Source organism: Silene latifolia, chromosome 11 (assembly GCF_048544455.1).
Source record: "Silene latifolia isolate original U9 population chromosome 11, ASM4854445v1, whole genome shotgun sequence".
Taxonomy (NCBI): Eukaryota; Viridiplantae; Streptophyta; class Magnoliopsida; order Caryophyllales; family Caryophyllaceae; genus Silene; species Silene latifolia.
Genome location: NC_133536.1, coordinates 123,244,089 through 123,261,695, shown reverse-complemented (window position 1 = coordinate 123,261,695; position 17,607 = coordinate 123,244,089). Strand labels below are relative to the sequence as shown.

Below are 17,607 nucleotides of genomic sequence, written 5' to 3'. Positions count from 1 at the left end.
TTCATTCCGTATGCGTTTTGTTCCTCTCTGGATCTTTCATTATTTGCACTCTTGTAGTCTCTAGGTACCCTATAATTATCCTCTGTAAGCCATGTTTGCCAATTGTTCGATGAACCCGATGGCTCTCCTACCATACATACACCAAACCAAAAATGAATTAGTACTGCATTAATCTAGGAAGGAAAAAAAAATCTAAAGAAAAAGTACGTCTCACTATAGTAAACATTCATATGTTAAAAGTACAGAGAATTAGAAACTTGTAGAGAGATACTAATACATACCTATAATAAATGAACAAAATTTTGTTTCCTGGCCAAAGAAGAATTTATTTAAATCCCTTGGAACCAGAATCAATTATTCTAACAAGATAAACTGATGATATTTCTTTCCTATGAATGGGAAGTCAACTTGTTTGAACATGACTAATTATATCTCGTATCTGAGTAAAAAAATGAAATTTGGCCTTACCAAGTGGTATGTATTGACCCGTCTTAAGCTTAAGACGGATAGTACTGTCTTAAGAAAGACTTACTGAAAAACCAGCACAAATCTGCCCACACAAAGTAAATGACTACTTCAAGACAAGCAAAAATGAGACCTCTAGCCTATATTCCGACCAGAACTTATCGAAGATTGCTGGATGTTAAGTTTTAAGTTTTAAGCACACGGTTAAAACCCTGAAATGCATTGTTAAGATAAGCATAGAAGAACCTTGTCGTAAGTCCGACACTAATTGCAAGAGCCAGTCGGAGGGGACTGGTTGGTGCTTGAAGTGAAATACAAATGACCAGCAACTCCTCTGCGAATCGGTAGGCTTAGTCCCACCGCACTAACCTTAGCTTTCATCTTGGAATCAATCTTCTTCTATTCCAAACCCTTAGCCGTCAATACTACCTCTCTAAGCCTAACCGCCTCAAGCAGGTTAGTCCTATTAACCTTCATTGCTAGCACCCCTTCCTTCTCTTTACCACCACCATTCATACCTCCTCATTGCGGCAACTTGATTGGAATTTTAACCAAAATTAAAATCCTTTTTACCCAATTTAAATAATCTAACAATTTCACCCTCATCCTATGAGTGAAATACGATGGGATCACCTGAAACAATAAGCAAAGGAAGGGTAATACCTGAGAAGGCGTAGAGTTTGCCGAATTGGAGCCAAAAGAGAACCACTCAGGTAGAACCAACGATTTCCACTGCAGCAAAAGTTGAACAATTTAGTAAAAGAAGACAATAATTAGGATGAAATTCAATGATTAGAATGAAATTCAAATTAGATAGATGACGAAATCAGTATGTGAAAAAGCATAGTACTGAACATTCAAAGTATAGAGACAATAATATTTCCAAACTCAAACCCGAGATGATGTGACTCGCTTTAACCCGAGTAACCGACTGACAAGTGACATCTCTAGGTCAAACTAATTCCAAGCAAAAAGTTAGTGATGAACAAGTGGAATACAAATTGGATCTGCATCCCAATGGGTAAACTGTAAGCAAGTTGTTTATTATGCTTTTAAACTTTGAACCAGAAAGAATAGTGGCTCAAAGGGTCGATATCAGTTACCACTCAGCAGTTTTTTTACTGAGGACAGGTGATCTGATGCTATCAGCCTCCAGCCAAGGTATATCTGTAAACCTCAAAAAACGATAATCTTAACAAACACAAATTTGTTCCTCTCCCATAGCCAGTTCAATTCCGATCCGCAACTCGGATCTCCGTATCATGAATTATTCTTCTACTCCCGTCCCAAACAGTAAACACTCACACCAAAAGGGATTAAGTACATCCAAATATGCACAAGTATTCTAGATGTGTGTGGAAAGCATTAAATAATTGAAAGGAAATTTTATGGTGGGCGTAAGAAACATATATATGGGGTACTATATTAGGCATTTTCATTACTCTAAGCAGCGAAGGGATCTCCTTGTTTATGCAATTAGCAATTCCAAGTCACAGATTGACGTCCCATTTGTAAGGATAACAAGAAGCTTGGATTCGTTAAAAAAAATTGCAAGAAAATGTTCACACAAAATGATGGTTCCTGCCACACCATTTGTTAAAGGACAAATCCAATAGCCACGCCTCTAATGACCTTTATCACGACAGAATGCGGATGAGGGAAAGAGGAGAACAGCATAGCAGCATATATGTAAACCGTAAAGATAAAAGTGGGTTTCAAAGCTTTCAGTAACAAGGAGTACACACATAGCCTTTGATTAAGCATGATTTAAAAACAATATTGTTCATCAATTCTCCTTAACTAAGTGTAGTTTTTGTTCCATGAAAATCAAACAGTTTTATAGCTTTTGATGAGAACCAATTCAGAATAAATGACATGTTGTACTCACTGCCATTATTTATAATTTCCGAGTATTCGATAGTGACTCAATTATACACCATCTATATAAGAACCAAATGAAAGACCCAACTAAAACCAAAAAGGGTGAGCTACTGTAATATATTTGTGAGATTTCATATCAGCTCGTGTTCCATAGTAATGAGTAGAGTAGTATATAACCCTAAGACTTACAAATTGAAATCCTCAATCCATTAAATTTTACATTTGAAAATAAAGACAAAAGGACCTAGATTTTATACCCCTACACAGCGAACTATCTTAAACACAGTTAGACAAGCATACTTGATTTATTCCACAATCTTTAAAATGCACCACATATGATAATTTTAAGAAATGCCTACGTAATTTGGTACCAACTAATTGTCTATACCAATGTAGCTGTATATTATATGAGCTACCCAGTCAAAAACTTTAATATGCAACATGAATTTTGATTTAGTAAGCAAATGCAAGAGTAATAACAGGCTAAGTTACTCTGATCAAGCTGATACATACCTAAGTCGCTCCTTTTTTTCATTTTTCGGACATATCACTCTCTTCATCAAAGTTTATCATTTGTCTCAACCTTTGTAGAAATAAATATATGAAAATAAACCAATATGGCAAAACGATATTCCTCCTCGAATTATCAATTGTTGCCCCACTTCGTACAACCATTAATTGATTTAGTAAACGAACATTCAAAGTATAGAGACAATAATATTTCCAGAAGAAAGTGAACTAACCTTCAAATCAATCGATCAGTGATGGTCCAAGTTCAAATTAAGGCGATTACAACCATTGATGATGCAAATGAACTTGCTTTGCTTCCCCACTTCGTACACAACCAACAAGCCAATGTTGTCAACCTCTCTCCACCATCATAAGCAAAGTCCCTTCCAACCTATTGTGTACAAACTCCAAAAAATAAGAACTTTTTGCAGTACAGGAAGAAAGAACCAAGCCAATCACAAATCAAAGTATAAACAAACTAAACCATTTTCTAGGGAGCCTGTGTAGAAGGAGAAATAATGATAAGATGATTAGAAAATAAGAAATAATGAGAGATGATTAGAGATGCAGAAAAGGAGAATGAAAGAGTAGAAACTAATCAGATCTAGGAAAAAAGGAGAATGAGAGACGAAGAATCAATGGAGAGATGCAAGAGAGAAGCAATAATAAAAGAAGATTAAAGAGCAACAACAGTGCATAGACTGTTTCTCACGTGAGCCGCATGAAAGTTACTGGCCTACTGTTCACAAGCAACTAATTTTCACAACTTCAGACATTTATAAGGGTTGTAGAAATGCAGCCAATATAGACTCAAAATACGATTGTGGTAAACTTACAAACCTGAACAACTCTGCCAAGACCGAGAATACCTCGTGACGACCAGTTCCAAGATCAAGGCTAAAACCAATACTTATTACAACCATTAAAGATAGGCTATACTATATAAGTCAAAGTGTCATATAGTCAACTTTGTACGTTTTTCTCGCAACTTAAGGGACCGAGACTACATGAAATATCATGGTCGCTACTTTTAGCATAAATATTTCACCTGCCAAGAATTCTCCATCTTCACCCTGTGATTAATGTCTTTCGTCCTCATTCTTTCTGTCCGAACAATCCGCCCCTCAATCATCCTCGCGCAAGGCAAGAAGTAAACAGACTTTGAATGTGCATCCAACATTCTAAAGCTAGTCAATCTCCTATGGCACTGTCTCGCAAATAAAAGACATACAATGAATAGAGTTGGATTGATGTACTAATGGATAATGGAGTGGCCTCACAAAAACTATTGTGTGAGACTGTCTAGTTTGAGAACATGTATGAGAACATGTAAATTTGAAGTCTTCTGGCAATGACGGATGTGAGTCCGACACAAAATGTACTTTATATGATACAAGTATACAACGAACGATTTTGACTGATATTGGCAGACCGATAACAGTTCATAAAAACAAATTGCTGATAGGTAAAACAAATTCTATCACAAAGCTAGTGTTAAGAATTTTTTCTTCATGGATCACATTGATGGTGACAGCCACCGTACATTCTTTCTTTTTTCAACAAACAAGTAACTACATGTTGCAATGTCTTTTTTCGAGACAAAAAAAAAGTAATTATACATGCTATCCCCTAAGCACAGGAAAGAGCAGTACATGGAGTACACAACTGAGCCAACACTCAGCAGATGCAACAAGTAGGGCTGAGCAAAACCGTATATCCGATACGGTTTTGAAAACCGTATCGGGTATACGGTTTTTAAATTCACAATTTTGTCGATACGGATCCGACCCGGTTTAACCGTATACCCGGTTTTCGTATACCCGGTTTTCCCGTATATCCGGTTTTCGTATATCCGGATACGGATTTCACTTGTTTGTTGTTCAATTTATTTCATACGCGATAAAACCGGTACACCCTAACTTAAATTTAATAATAGGTTACATATTAAAATAATCAAAATTTCAATATTCATTATACAAATGCATTAGGGAAAAAGAAAGTGGACAAGTTAAAGTGATTTTGGTTAAATTATTTAGTTTTTGTAAGATATTTTTGGTTTTTTTTATTTATTTTCAAAATCAGTATCGTAAACCGTATACCCGGTTTTGTTTTTGCCGATTTGGATACGATACGGTTTTTTGAAAACCGTATCGTGTATACGGAAATCCGTATCGTATATACGGAAATTCGTTTAATTGAAACCGTATACCGTATCGTATCCGTATATTAAAACCGTTTCGTATATTTTTGCTCACCCCTAGCAACAAGTACATAAAAACGGTCCATACATAAAAGAAGATTAAAAAAAAACGATAAAGAAAAACTGAAAGATAATACTTTGCAACAGATGAGTAATTTACCGAAAACCAACGACAATATAGGGAACACCAGCAAAATATGATTGGATCTGAAAAAGTGATTTCAACAATATTTGATATCGATGGTCACAATCGATCTCAAAGACAGAAACTCAAGATTGTTGGCATAATAAAACAATAAACTAAGCTTACCCAAAATTTGAGTAACTTCTCCCTCTCATATCTTTTTTCAGGTGTGATATTGCAAATCAAATCAACATCCCAAGATAAGTTTTTTTCATAATAATGAGAATTAACTAATGAAGCTTCCAACCACTTCCGTTTCATTCCTTCCTACCCAGCCAAAGAAATTGGAAGACATAATGTGAAGATTTACAAAATTCCTTAATACATACCTTTCGAGATGTCTTCAAGTCCACATAAAACCTCCTTCCATCATCAGTTGAATCACAACAATCTATTTTAGCACCCACTAACAGATGATGATCGCCAAGTTGTGTTTTAATGACAGAACAATACTCAACATTAGCATCTATATGATGTATCCCCTCTCCAGTATCTCTTCTAGGATCTTCAGTGGCTAGGGACTCAAAGCAATATCCCCAATAGCATCATCAACTGGGTGTAGCCCTTCACCTTGAAATTGAAATCCTAAATCAAATAGATTAAAGCCAACGAACAATGACAAAGGAGGGTCTATAAACAAATAATTCACAGATGGTACATGGATCAAATGAAATTATACAGAAATTTAGAAACCCAACTTCATAAAGGAGACATAGAACAAACGAAATGGAACATGGATCAAATGAAATTATACAGAAATTTAGAAACCCAACTTCATAAAGGAGACATAGAACAAACGAAATTGCGACGACACTCAGAAGACGTAGATCAAGCAATCAATCAATCAGCTCTAAGAAAACGCAACACATGAACAATTAATCGTACCAATGAAGCAATCGAAATCAACAAATAGACAAAAAGAAGAAATCATCAAATGAAATCAATCAGCTATGAAAAACGCAATACATAACAATTCACCCAAATGAAAACCTAACAATAACCAGACCACTAAATCGAATCACAAGACACAACCCCAATTAATTTCTAACCACAAACGAAATAATATACCAACAAAATTAACCACTAACCTCTGTTAAACCGTTGTGCAAATGAAACGATTAATCGTATTGTAAAAATTAATTAAAGTACGGGGAGAGAATGAAGGAAGAGGCGAGACCGAAAGGGAAGAGGTGAGCAGGAAAGAAAAGGAGAGTGAAAGATTAGGGTAGCATGAAGAAGAACAAAGAATAAGTAAGAAATGAGGAGAGAGGGAGGTAAAGTTCAGATTGCTATTCATCACGTGAGCAGCACGAAAACTACTGCTCTACTGTTCATAAACAACTTTTTAGAAAACTTTGGACATTTATAAGGGCTTTAGATACATCAGTTCTGCTCTTCAACAGACGTATTTGATATATGTTTTTTGCATCAGTTATTATGAAAACCGATGCAAATGATATTTGATTAACAAAAAACCACTAGTTGAACCCTACATATTATACAGCCTCTCAATCTCTCGTATTATACACTCATGTCAAATTAAACAACTCATCTCTAAAATCATAAGTGTTGCTCCATCATCTCACAACCACCACCACCATCATCGTGCCCCGCTGCTCCTGTCGCAGCAACACCGCCATCCCCGTGCCCCATTGCAGGCTCATACAGCAAAACCGTAATGCCCTACTTCTGTCGTCGCATGACCGTCATCCCCTCTCCTATCCTCTCCTCTTATCCCCAATTCAAAAACCCACCACAACAACATCGCCATTTTAGTTATCAACTCACCAGTCGCAAACTCTCTAACGCCAGTCTCCAATCCCTCCACCGGCCTTGCCCACGGTATTTTGAATCTAATTACTCCAATCCTCTAATTTGATTTTGAATTACGTTTATTTGAAATTTAGGGTTAAGATAGTTTAGAGTTTGCAAATTTCTGTCATCTAATTTGAAAATTGGTATCTGTTAGGGTTATTGAATTTAGGGTTTGGAACAACGATTCATGTTACCCAGTTTCATGTTAAATCGACTATATTAGTTTGTTATATGATGTTACTGTTCTTGTTTGATAATCAATTGATGTTCTATTTGATTTATTAGGATTAAATTGATATTACTTGACTTTACGCATTACAAGTGGAAGTTAATTGTATTTAGTTGTGAACTATCAGTTTGGTGATGAGAAGTGATAATAGGGTGCGAGATGTTGACTATGTTTCTTCAAAACTATGTTACTCTCAAATCTCGACTCTTCTTATTCACTCGTATATCCGTATTCAACACTCGACACTCGGCCATGGGTATGACCTTGGACACACCAAAATACGCTGATTTATCAACCAAATAGCCGAGCCCGATACTTAAACAAACACTTGTGTCAGATACCCTTATACGAGTCTGATTAACATAGCTGTTCAGAAGAGCTTTATATGATTTTCTGAATTTTGTTGATGAGATTTCTTTCTCTGTTTTTTGGAAATGATTGTTCACCTGTCATTTAGAAATTGTCGTGCCTTAATCATATTGTACTGTCTGGCCAAAGATTTTAGAAATGAATTACTTCTAGTAAAAATCACAACAACACGTTTTCTAGTTTTTCTCATTAGGATTTGTAAAACATTGCTGGTGTATCCAGTATGAATGGGTGCACCTGCTTCGTCATTTCATAATTAAGGTACAGAGGAAATGTCGTAATAATTAAAATAAAGACTAAAAGTTGAACAAGGTTAGATTACTGAAAAGCCAACCATTTGACAGTTGAACTTTTAAGCATTAAGGATGGTTGGCGTATGGATGAAGTATATAAGAGGGCTGATGAAATGGGGATATTGTGTTCGACTGTGTCTTAGATTTGTCATACCGATACCTAATGATGCAAGTAAGGCCAATCAAGCAATGTCATGTCGTCTATTTCCATTTGTAATTGAGTGGATGCCTTCTAGCTTACTAAATTTGCAAGTCTCTTTTTTCAGAGGCATAGACGTATTCACTTGGCACCGTGAAAGTGCAAGTGGCTAAATTTTATTATTGTTTATGGGGACCAATTGCTCCTGATATGAACTTCCTTTACTCTTTTTTTTCCCGAAATTACACCTCTTTAAGAATTGGCACATTGACTATGATTCTATGAGTTTGTTACATTTTGTTTTTCTAATGTTCCCTTAGTGAACTTTGCCTAAGTTGCTCATGATTTTGAATGGAAATGAATTGTAGTGGGGCATAGCATATATGCGTATAAATTCTGAAAAGCCGGCCAACACTGGACAACTAAACTTGTTTTTAAGAGTCAGTGTGATTAGGACCTGGTTTACCGCGGTAGCTCAAACCCCAGTAAAATGCAAATCAGTTCAAGCGTATTAATTTTATATGACACTCTATTACGATAATGTGTTATATGTGGTTGTCGTTGTGGCGTATTCGACCTTGATGAGTCAAATACTCTTTTGTTCGGTGTATTTGCCATGTAAAACTACTTTTCTAGTGCCATAATTACCCTTTATGTTTATCTTAGCTTTTATTTTACTTACCTTGAGTAACTGGAATGGTATGTTGCTTTGCTGGTTACAAAGTGTATACATATTTGCTTGTGAGGGTATCTGACTATTAGTGTAATAGTCTTATTCTAAATGAATAGCTGAATAGCTTCAAGGTTGTTCATGTCAATGTTATCATATTCTTTGCCTAGTTATGGATCAATTATATTTGGAGCGACTCTATCTAGATTCCTACATTTAGAAAAGCATTTGAGATGTCTCTATTGGTTATCTATAGTATACGACGTTAACTTAAATGAGTACAATTCTGATTAGATATCTTTTAATTTTGCCTTTTGTGCTTTAGTTTGTGTTGGTCTTACATAACAGTTAAAATATAATACACATTCTTAAGATCGACAGTTCACCTTTTTGGTGCTCAATAAATTTGATATCTCTTTGGGTGTAATTATACAGGGTGAAGGTAAATCGGCAGTACTGAACATTCTGATTGGATATCCTGTTTTGGTAAGGTGTTAAAGAAAGTGTTTTATTTTTCCACTATTGTACAACAGTGGTTGCTTTTTCTTGGAACTTTGAATATTTTACGTCTCTCCTACGGACGAACAGCCAACGGGTGAAAACGAAGCAACAAGGCTCCAATAAGCATTGATTTGAATAGAGATAGCTCTTTAAGTAGCAAATCCATTGTGCTTCAAATTGACGACAAAACCCAGCAAGTTTCTACAAGTAAGGTTATAACCAAATCAATTTATGTAAAGAGAGAGAATGAAGAGAGAGAAAAACTCTAAAATATAGACCTAGTTTTCAACATGGCCGTCATGAAGTTTACACCAAATCGGTTTTCGCCATTAGCGTCAGCTGCAAAAAACTCACAAAATAATCCTAAAACTATCCTAATAAATCCTAATCATGCTTCTTCTTCAACCAGCAGTAGTAAAGGTGGAACTTTTTGGGGTCCTGTTACAGAGGATGCTCGTAAAACAAAATCTCTTAGAGAGATGAATGGTATCCCTGTACTTGACTTGAGTGCTGAGGCTGAGGAACTTGATGATGAAGGGTGGACGCTGCGAAAAGGAGGAAAGAGCATTCCAGTGTTATCTACCATAGAGGAAGAGAAGGATCTTTCTGGTCTGCTTCAGTTCACACCGGAGGATGTCCAAACTAAGGTAGAATTCAGGAATAACGTTGTTGTTTGCTTTATTATGGGGGCTAACCCTCCGTGGCAAATTATTGAAGGCTATGTTTATCGTGTATGGGAGGAGTTTGGTATTGATAGAGTGTCTTTTTTGGATAATGGGATGTTTATTGTTCGGTTTCAGAAGTCTGCAGGCAGGGATGCGTTATTGAAGGCTGGCTATTATCTCTTTGATAACAAGCCAGTCATTATCAAACCCTGGTCTGTAGATATGGAGTTAGTTAAAGAAAAGGTAGATGTTGTTCCTGTGTGGGTCAAGTTGTCTGGCATTCCTCTGAAATTTTGGGGGAAGTGCTTGCCATCTATAGCAGGTCTAGTTGGAAAGTTTGTCCAAACTGATAGGGATACATTTGATAAGGTTCGTCTGTCTTATGCTCGTGTTCTGGTTGAATTGAAAATGGATCAAACATTGCCTGACAAAGTGAAATTTGTGGATGAGAATGGGTCTGTGGTGAGTGTTTCAGTGGATTATGAATGGAGATCTGTCTCTTGTGCTAGTTGCAAAGGGGTGGGTCATGATGCTGAGCACTGCAGGAAACCAGGAAAATTTGAGGGGAAGAGGAAGACACAAGGTTCTAAACCTCAACAGCAGAAAGTGTGGAGACCTAAACAGCAGGCTCCACTTATTACCAGGGAGACTGTAGTTTCACCAATTATAGTCACACTGCTTTGTGTTTCCTCCTTTGTCACGAGTTAGGGTAACGCTTGTTAAAGCTACCCCAGCAAAGATTATTATGAGAATGACTAGGTAGGAGGGTATTGAAGGAGTTAGATTATCAAGTAAATTTAGCCCTTATACCTTCAAGGATGCTTTGATACAATCTACTACGCCTGGTGGAAGTGTAATTGAAAGTGGTAAGGACCCCCCCAACTGTTGCTCATGCATAGTTTAGGTTTTTGGAATGTCCGGGGACTTAATGACCTGAATAAACAGAAGGTTGTAAAGTGGTTTATGCATAATCATGGAGTGGGATTGTTTGGTTTACTGGAAACTAAACTTAAGCCAGATACTTTACTTAAGAAAGATACCTCTATATGTGAAGGATGAAGTGTTTCTACTAATTGTAGTAAACATAAAGGGGGGAGAATTTGGGTGTTCTGGAAGCCTCAATGGTTTGATATTAACTTTTTATCTTATGGCCCTCAACACATTCATATGTTTGTTCAGTCTAGAGTGGATCAGAAGAAATTTTATTTAACAATGATATATGCATTCAATGATTTACATGATAGAAATGCTCTTTGGGATTTTTTGAAGGAGACTCGCTAACTTTTGATCGGTCCCCGGTTATGGATGGGAGATTTCAATGTTTTTTGTCTCCTATTGAACTACTGGGGGGAATACCACCGGCTGCGAGAGATGGAGTTTTTTCAGAGTGTCTCATCATTGTGTGGCATGGAGGATATACAGGCTACAAGTGCCCCGTATACATGGTCTAACAAGCGTGCTCCTGCAGATAGGGTTTATAGCAGGCTAGATAGGGCCATGGGCAACCAGGAATGGATGGAGTCTTATGGGGATTATGTGGCTCATTTCCATCCCGAGGGCATGTTTGATCACCGTCCATGTCTTTGTAGTGGATAGGAATGTTCAAATTGGTGGGAGGAGAAGTTTTAAGTACCTTAATATGTGGGGTAAAGTCAAACTTTTATTAGTGAAGTAGCTACTGTTTGGGGTAGGTCTTACAAAGTGGGACTAAAATGTTCTCGCCTCATTAAGAAATTGAAAGCTTTAAAACCAAAGTGCTCAAGGGTTTGAACAGTCCTGTTTCTCGATATTGAGAATAGTACCGAAGATAGCAAGTACTTTGTTGGAAAACCTTCGAAAGCAAACTTATGGATGAGCCCGGAAATTTGGAGATTATTCAACAGAAATGGAGTCGCCACCGAATTAAAGGAACTTATCTCGGTAGGGATAGCTTCTTGACTCGAAAAGCTAAAATTCAGTGGTCCATAGAAGGTGCCCTCAATACTTCTTATTTCCATCAAGCTATCGGGAAGAGGATAATGATGAACAAAGTTTTGCGAGATAGAGGATATGCATGGAAAGTTGTGTGTCTTGGGTGATGATATCCGGGTGCTTTCTTATCCTATTATCGATTTGCTTTGGTACTCATCTGCTCACGATCCCGTTAGTATGTTTGTGGTTAGAAGGGTTCATGTTGTACGATGAACACCGGAATATTCTTAATAGGCGATTCTGATTGAGGAAATCAAACAGTATATCTTTAGCATTCCCAAGAGTAAATCACCAGGGCCTGATGGCTTTAATAGCCAATTTTATAGGGATGCTTGGGATATTGTGGGTGAGGAGGTTTGTGCGGCTATTGCCGATTTCTTCTCAACCGAAAGCTTTTAAACCGATTAATTCTACAAAGATCACTTTGATTCCTAAGGTGGATAGACCAACAAGTGTTAAGCACTTGGACCAATTTCTTCTTGCAATGTGATTTACAAGTCAATCTCAAAGATTCTCTGTACTAGACTTGCATTAATTTTGCCTGATATCATTAGTCAAAATCAAGGTGCCTTTGTTAAAGGGAGGAGTATACTCGAAAATATTCTTATCTGTCAGGACCTTGTGAGACTCCATTCTAGGGGAATGGCTTCTCCTAGATGCATGTTCAAGCTAGACTTGCAAAAAGCCTATGATACTATTGAATGGCCTTTTGTGGGTCAGATGTTGGAGGCCTTAAATTTCCCTATTAGGTTTAGAATTATGGTGATGACCTGCATTACTACTACTTCTTATTCCCTCAATCTTAATGGGGCAAGCTTTGGATATTTTAAAGGAAGAAGAGGGTTGAGACAAGGAGACCCTTTATCTCCTCTTGTTTTTTGTATTTGCATGGAATATCTCTCTAGGGTTCTGATGTATGCAACTGATAAGTGGTTTTTCAGATACCACCCACTTTGTAAGAGCCTCAAGCTGACCCATTTATTGATGTCTCTATTGGTTATCTATAGTATACGACGTTAACTTAAACGAGTACAATTCTGATTAGATATCTTTTAATTTTGCCTTTTGTGCTTTAGTTTGTGTTGGTCTTACATAACGCTTAAAATATAATACACATTCTTAAGATCGATACCACCTTTTTGGTGCTCAATAAATTTGATATCTCTTTGGGTGTAATTATACGGGGTGAAGGTAAATCGGCAAGATCAACATTCGATTGGATATCCCTGTTTTGGTAAGGTGTTAAAGAAAGTGTTTTATTTTTCCACTATTGTACAACAAAGGGTTGCTTTTTCTTGAACTTTGAATATTTTACGTCTCTCCTACGGACGAACGAAATTAACGGGTGAAAACGAAGCAACAAGGCTCCAATAAGCATTGATTTGAATAGAGATAGCTCTTTAAGTAGCAAATCCATTGTGCTTCAAATTGACGACAAAACCCAGCAAGTTTCTACAAGTAAGGTTATAACCAAATCAATTTATGTAAAGAGAGAGAATGAAGAGAGAGAAAAACTCTAAAATATAGACCTAGTTTTCAACATGGCCGTCATGAAGTTTACACCAAATCGGTTTTCGCCATTAGCGTCAGCTGCAAAAAACTCACAAAATAATCCTAAAACTATCCTAATAAATCCTAATCATGCTTCTTCTTCAACCAGCAGTAGTAAAGGTGGAACTTTTCGGGGTCCTGTTACAGAGGATGCTCGTAAAACAAAATCTCTTAGAGAGATGAATGGTATCCCTGTACTTGACTTGAGTGCTGAGGCTGAGGAACTTGATGATGAAGGGTGGACGCTGCGAAAAGGAGGAAAGAGCATTCCAGTGTTATCTACCATAGAGGAAGAGAAGGATCTTTCTGGTCTGCTTCAGTTCACACCGGAGGATGTCCAAACTAAGGTAGAATTCAGGAATAACGTTGTTGTTTGCTTTATTATGGGGGCTAACCCTCCGTGGCAAATTATTGAAGGCTATGTTTATCGTGTATGGGAGGAGTTTGGTATTGATAGAGTGTCTTTTTTGGATAATGGGATGTTTATTGTTCGGTTTCAGAAGTCTGCAGGCAGGGATGCGTTATTGAAGGCTGGCTATTATCTCTTTGATAACAAGCCAGTCATTATCAAACCCTGGTCTGTAGATATGGAGTTAGTTAAAGAAAAGGTAGATGTTGTTCCTGTGTGGGTCAAGTTGTCTGGCATTCCTCTGAAATTTTGGGGGAAGTGCTTGCCATCTATAGCAGGTCTAGTTGGAAAGTTTGTCCAAACTGATAGGGATACGTTTGATAAGGTTCGTCTGTCTTATGCTCGTGTTCTGGTTGAATTGAAAATGGATCAAACATTGCCTGACAAAGTGAAATTTGTGGATGAGAATGGGTCTGTGGTGAGTGTTTCAGTGGATTATGAATGGAGATCTGTCTCTTGTGCTAGTTGCAAAGGGGTGGGTCATGATGCTGAGCACTGCAGGAAACCAGGAAAATTTTAGGGGAAGAGGAAGACACAAGGTTCTAAACCTCAACAGCAGAAAGTGTGGAGACCTAAACAGCAGGCTCCACTTATTACCAGGGAGACTGTAGTTTCACCAATTATAGTCACACTTGCTGTGTTTCCTCCTTTGTCACAGGTTAGGGTAACGCTTGTTAAAGCTACCCCAGCAAAGATTATTATGAGAATGACTAGGTAGGAGGGTATTGAAGGAGTTAGATTATCAAGTAAATTTAGCCCTTATACCTTCAAGGATGCTTTGATACAATCTACTACGCCTGGTGGAAGTGTAATTGAAAGTGGTAAGGACCCCCAATCGTTGCTCATGCATAGTTTAGGTTTTTGGAATGTCCGGGGACTTAATGACCTGAATAAACAGAAGGTTGTAAAGTGGTTTATGCATAATCATGGAGTGGGATTGTTTGGTTTACTGGAAACTAAACTTAAGCCAGATACTTTACTTAAGAAAGATACCTCTATATGTGAAGGATGAAGTGTTTCTACTAATTGTAGTAAACATAAAGGGGGGAGAATTTGGGTGTTCTGGAAGCCTCAATGGTTTGATATTAACTTTTTATCTTATGGCCCTCAACACATTCATATGTTTGTTCAGTCTAGAGTGGATCAGAAGAAATTTTATTTAACAATGATATATGCATTCAATGATTTACATGATAGAAATGCTCTTTGGGATTTTTTGAAGGAGACTGCTAACTTTTGTACTGGTCCCTGGTTATGGATGGGAGATTTCAATGCTGTTTTGTCTCCTATTGAACGGCTGGGGGGGGAATACCACTGAAGCAGAGATGGAGTTTTTTCAGGAGTGTGTCTCATTGTGTGGCATGGAGGATATACAGGCTACAAGTGCCCCGTATACATGGTCTAACAAGCAGGCTCCTGCAGATAGGGTTTATAGCAGGCTAGATAGGGCCATGGGCAACCAGGAATGGATGGAGTCTTATGGGGATTATGTGGCTCATTTCCATCCTGAGGGCATGTTTGATCACTGTCCATGTACTGTAGTGGATAGGAATGTTCAAATTGGTGGGAGGAGAAGTTTTAAGTACTTTAATATGTGGGGTAAAGCTGAAACTTTTATTAGTGAAGTAGCTACTGTTTGGGGTAGGTCTTACAGTGGGACTAAAATGTTCTGCCTCATTAAGAAATTGAAAGCTTTAAAACCAGTGCTCAAGGGTTTGAACAGTCCTCGTTTCTCGATATTGAGAATAGTACCAAAGATAGCAAGTACTTTGTTGGAAAACCTTCGAAAATGACTTATGGATGAGCCTGGAAATTTGGAGATTATTCAACAGAAATGGAGTCGCCACCGAATTAAAGGAACTTATCTCAGCTAGGGATAGCTTCTTGACTCAGAAAGCTAAAATTCAGTGGTCCATAGAAGGTGCCCTCAATACTTCTTATTTCCATCAAGCTATCAGGAAGAGGATAATGATGAACAAAGTTTTGCAGATAGAGGATATGCATGGAAAGTTGTGTGTACTGGGTGATGATATCCAGGGTGCTTTCTTATCCTATTATCAGGATTTGCTGGGTACTCATACTGCTACTGATCCTGTTAGTATGTTTGTGGTTAGAAGGGGTTCATGTTGTACAGATGAACACTGGAATATTCTTAATAATAGGCGATTCTGATTGAGGAAATCAAACAGAGTATCTTTAGCATTCCCAAGAGTAAATCACCAGGGCCTGATGGCTTTAATAGCCAATTTTATAGGGATGCTTGGGATATTGTGGGTGAGGAGGTTTGTGCAGCTATTGCTGATTTCTTCTCAACTGGAAAGCTTTTAAACCAGATTAATTCTACAGTGATCACTTTGATTCCTAAGGTGGATAGACCAACAAGTGTTAAGCACTTCAGACCAATTTCTTGTCGAATGTGATTTACAAGTCAATCTCAAAGATTCTCTGTACTAGACTTGCATTAATTTTGCCTGATATCATTAGTCAAAATCAAGGTGCCTTTGTTAAAGGGAGGAGTATACTCGAAAATATTCTTATCTGTCAGGACCTTGTGAGACTCCATTCTAGGGGAATGGCTTCTCCTAGATGCATGTTCAAGCTAGACTTGCAAAAAGCCTATGATACTATTGAATGGCCTTTTGTGGGTCAGATGTTGGAGGCCTTAAATTTCCCTATTAGGTTTAGAATTATGGTGATGACCTGCATTACTACTACTTCTTATTCCCTCAATCTTAATGGGGCAAGCTTTGGATATTTTAAAGGAAGAAGAGGGTTGAGACAAGGAGACCCTTTATCTCCTCTTGTTTTTTGTATTTGCATGGAATATCTCTCTAGGGTTCTGATGTATGCAACTGATAAGTGGTTTTTCAGATACCACCCACTTTGTAAGAGCCTCAAGCTGACCCATTTATTGATGTCTCTATTGGTTATCTATAGTATACGACGTTAACTTAAACGAGTACAATTCTGATTAGATATCTTTTAATTTTGCCTTTTGTGCTTTAGTTTGTGTTGGTCTTACATAACAGTTAAAATATAATACACATTCTTAAGATCGACAGTTCACCTTTTTGGTGCTCAATAAATTTGATATCTCTTTGGGTGTAATTATACAGGGTGAAGGTAAATCGGCAGTACTGAACATTCTGATTGGATATCCTGTTTTGGTAAGGTGTTAAAGAAAGTGTTTTATTTTTCCACTATTGTACAACAGTGGTTGCTTTTTCTTGGAACTTTGAATATTTTACGTCTCTCCTACGGACGAACAGCCAACGGGTGAAAACGAAGCAACAAGGCTCCAATAAGCATTGATTTGAATAGAGATAGCTCTTTAAGTAGCAAATCCATTGTGCTTCAAATTGACGACAAAACCCAGCAAGTTTCTACAAGTAAGGTTATAACCAAATCAATTTATGTAAAGAGAGAGAATGAAGAGAGAGAAAAACTCTAAAATATAGACCTAGTTTTCAACATGGCCGTCATGAAGTTTACACCAAATCGGTTTTCGCCATTAGCGTCAGCTGCAAAAAACTCACAAAATAATCCTAAAACTATCCTAATAAATCCTAATCATGCTTCTTCTTCAACCAAAGAGAGTAAAGGTGGAACTTTTCGGTCCCGTTACGAGAGGATGCTCGAAAACAAAATCTCTTAGAGAGATGAATGGTATCCCTGTACTTGACTTGAGTGCTGAGGCTGAGGAACTTGATGATGAAGGGTGGACGCTGCGAAAAGGAGGAAAGAGCATTCCAGTG

General features: G+C 37.5%; 1 protein-coding gene and 1 long non-coding RNA gene across 2 annotated transcripts in view; both read left to right on the top strand.

The window, feature by feature from the left end:
* Positions 1-17,607, top strand: part of LOC141611892 (uncharacterized) — a 38,682-nt gene that overhangs the window by 4,873 nt on the left and 16,202 nt on the right. The window lies entirely within an intron of this gene.
* LOC141611891 (uncharacterized) lies at positions 6,667-13,239 on the top strand. The gene is made up of 2 exons (XM_074430545.1): positions 6,667-7,082; positions 9,191-13,239. Exon 2 carries the CDS (start codon positions 9,547-9,549, stop codon positions 10,627-10,629), a length of 1,083 nt encoding a protein of 360 aa, XP_074286646.1. The 5' UTR covers positions 6,667-7,082; positions 9,191-9,546; the 3' UTR covers positions 10,630-13,239.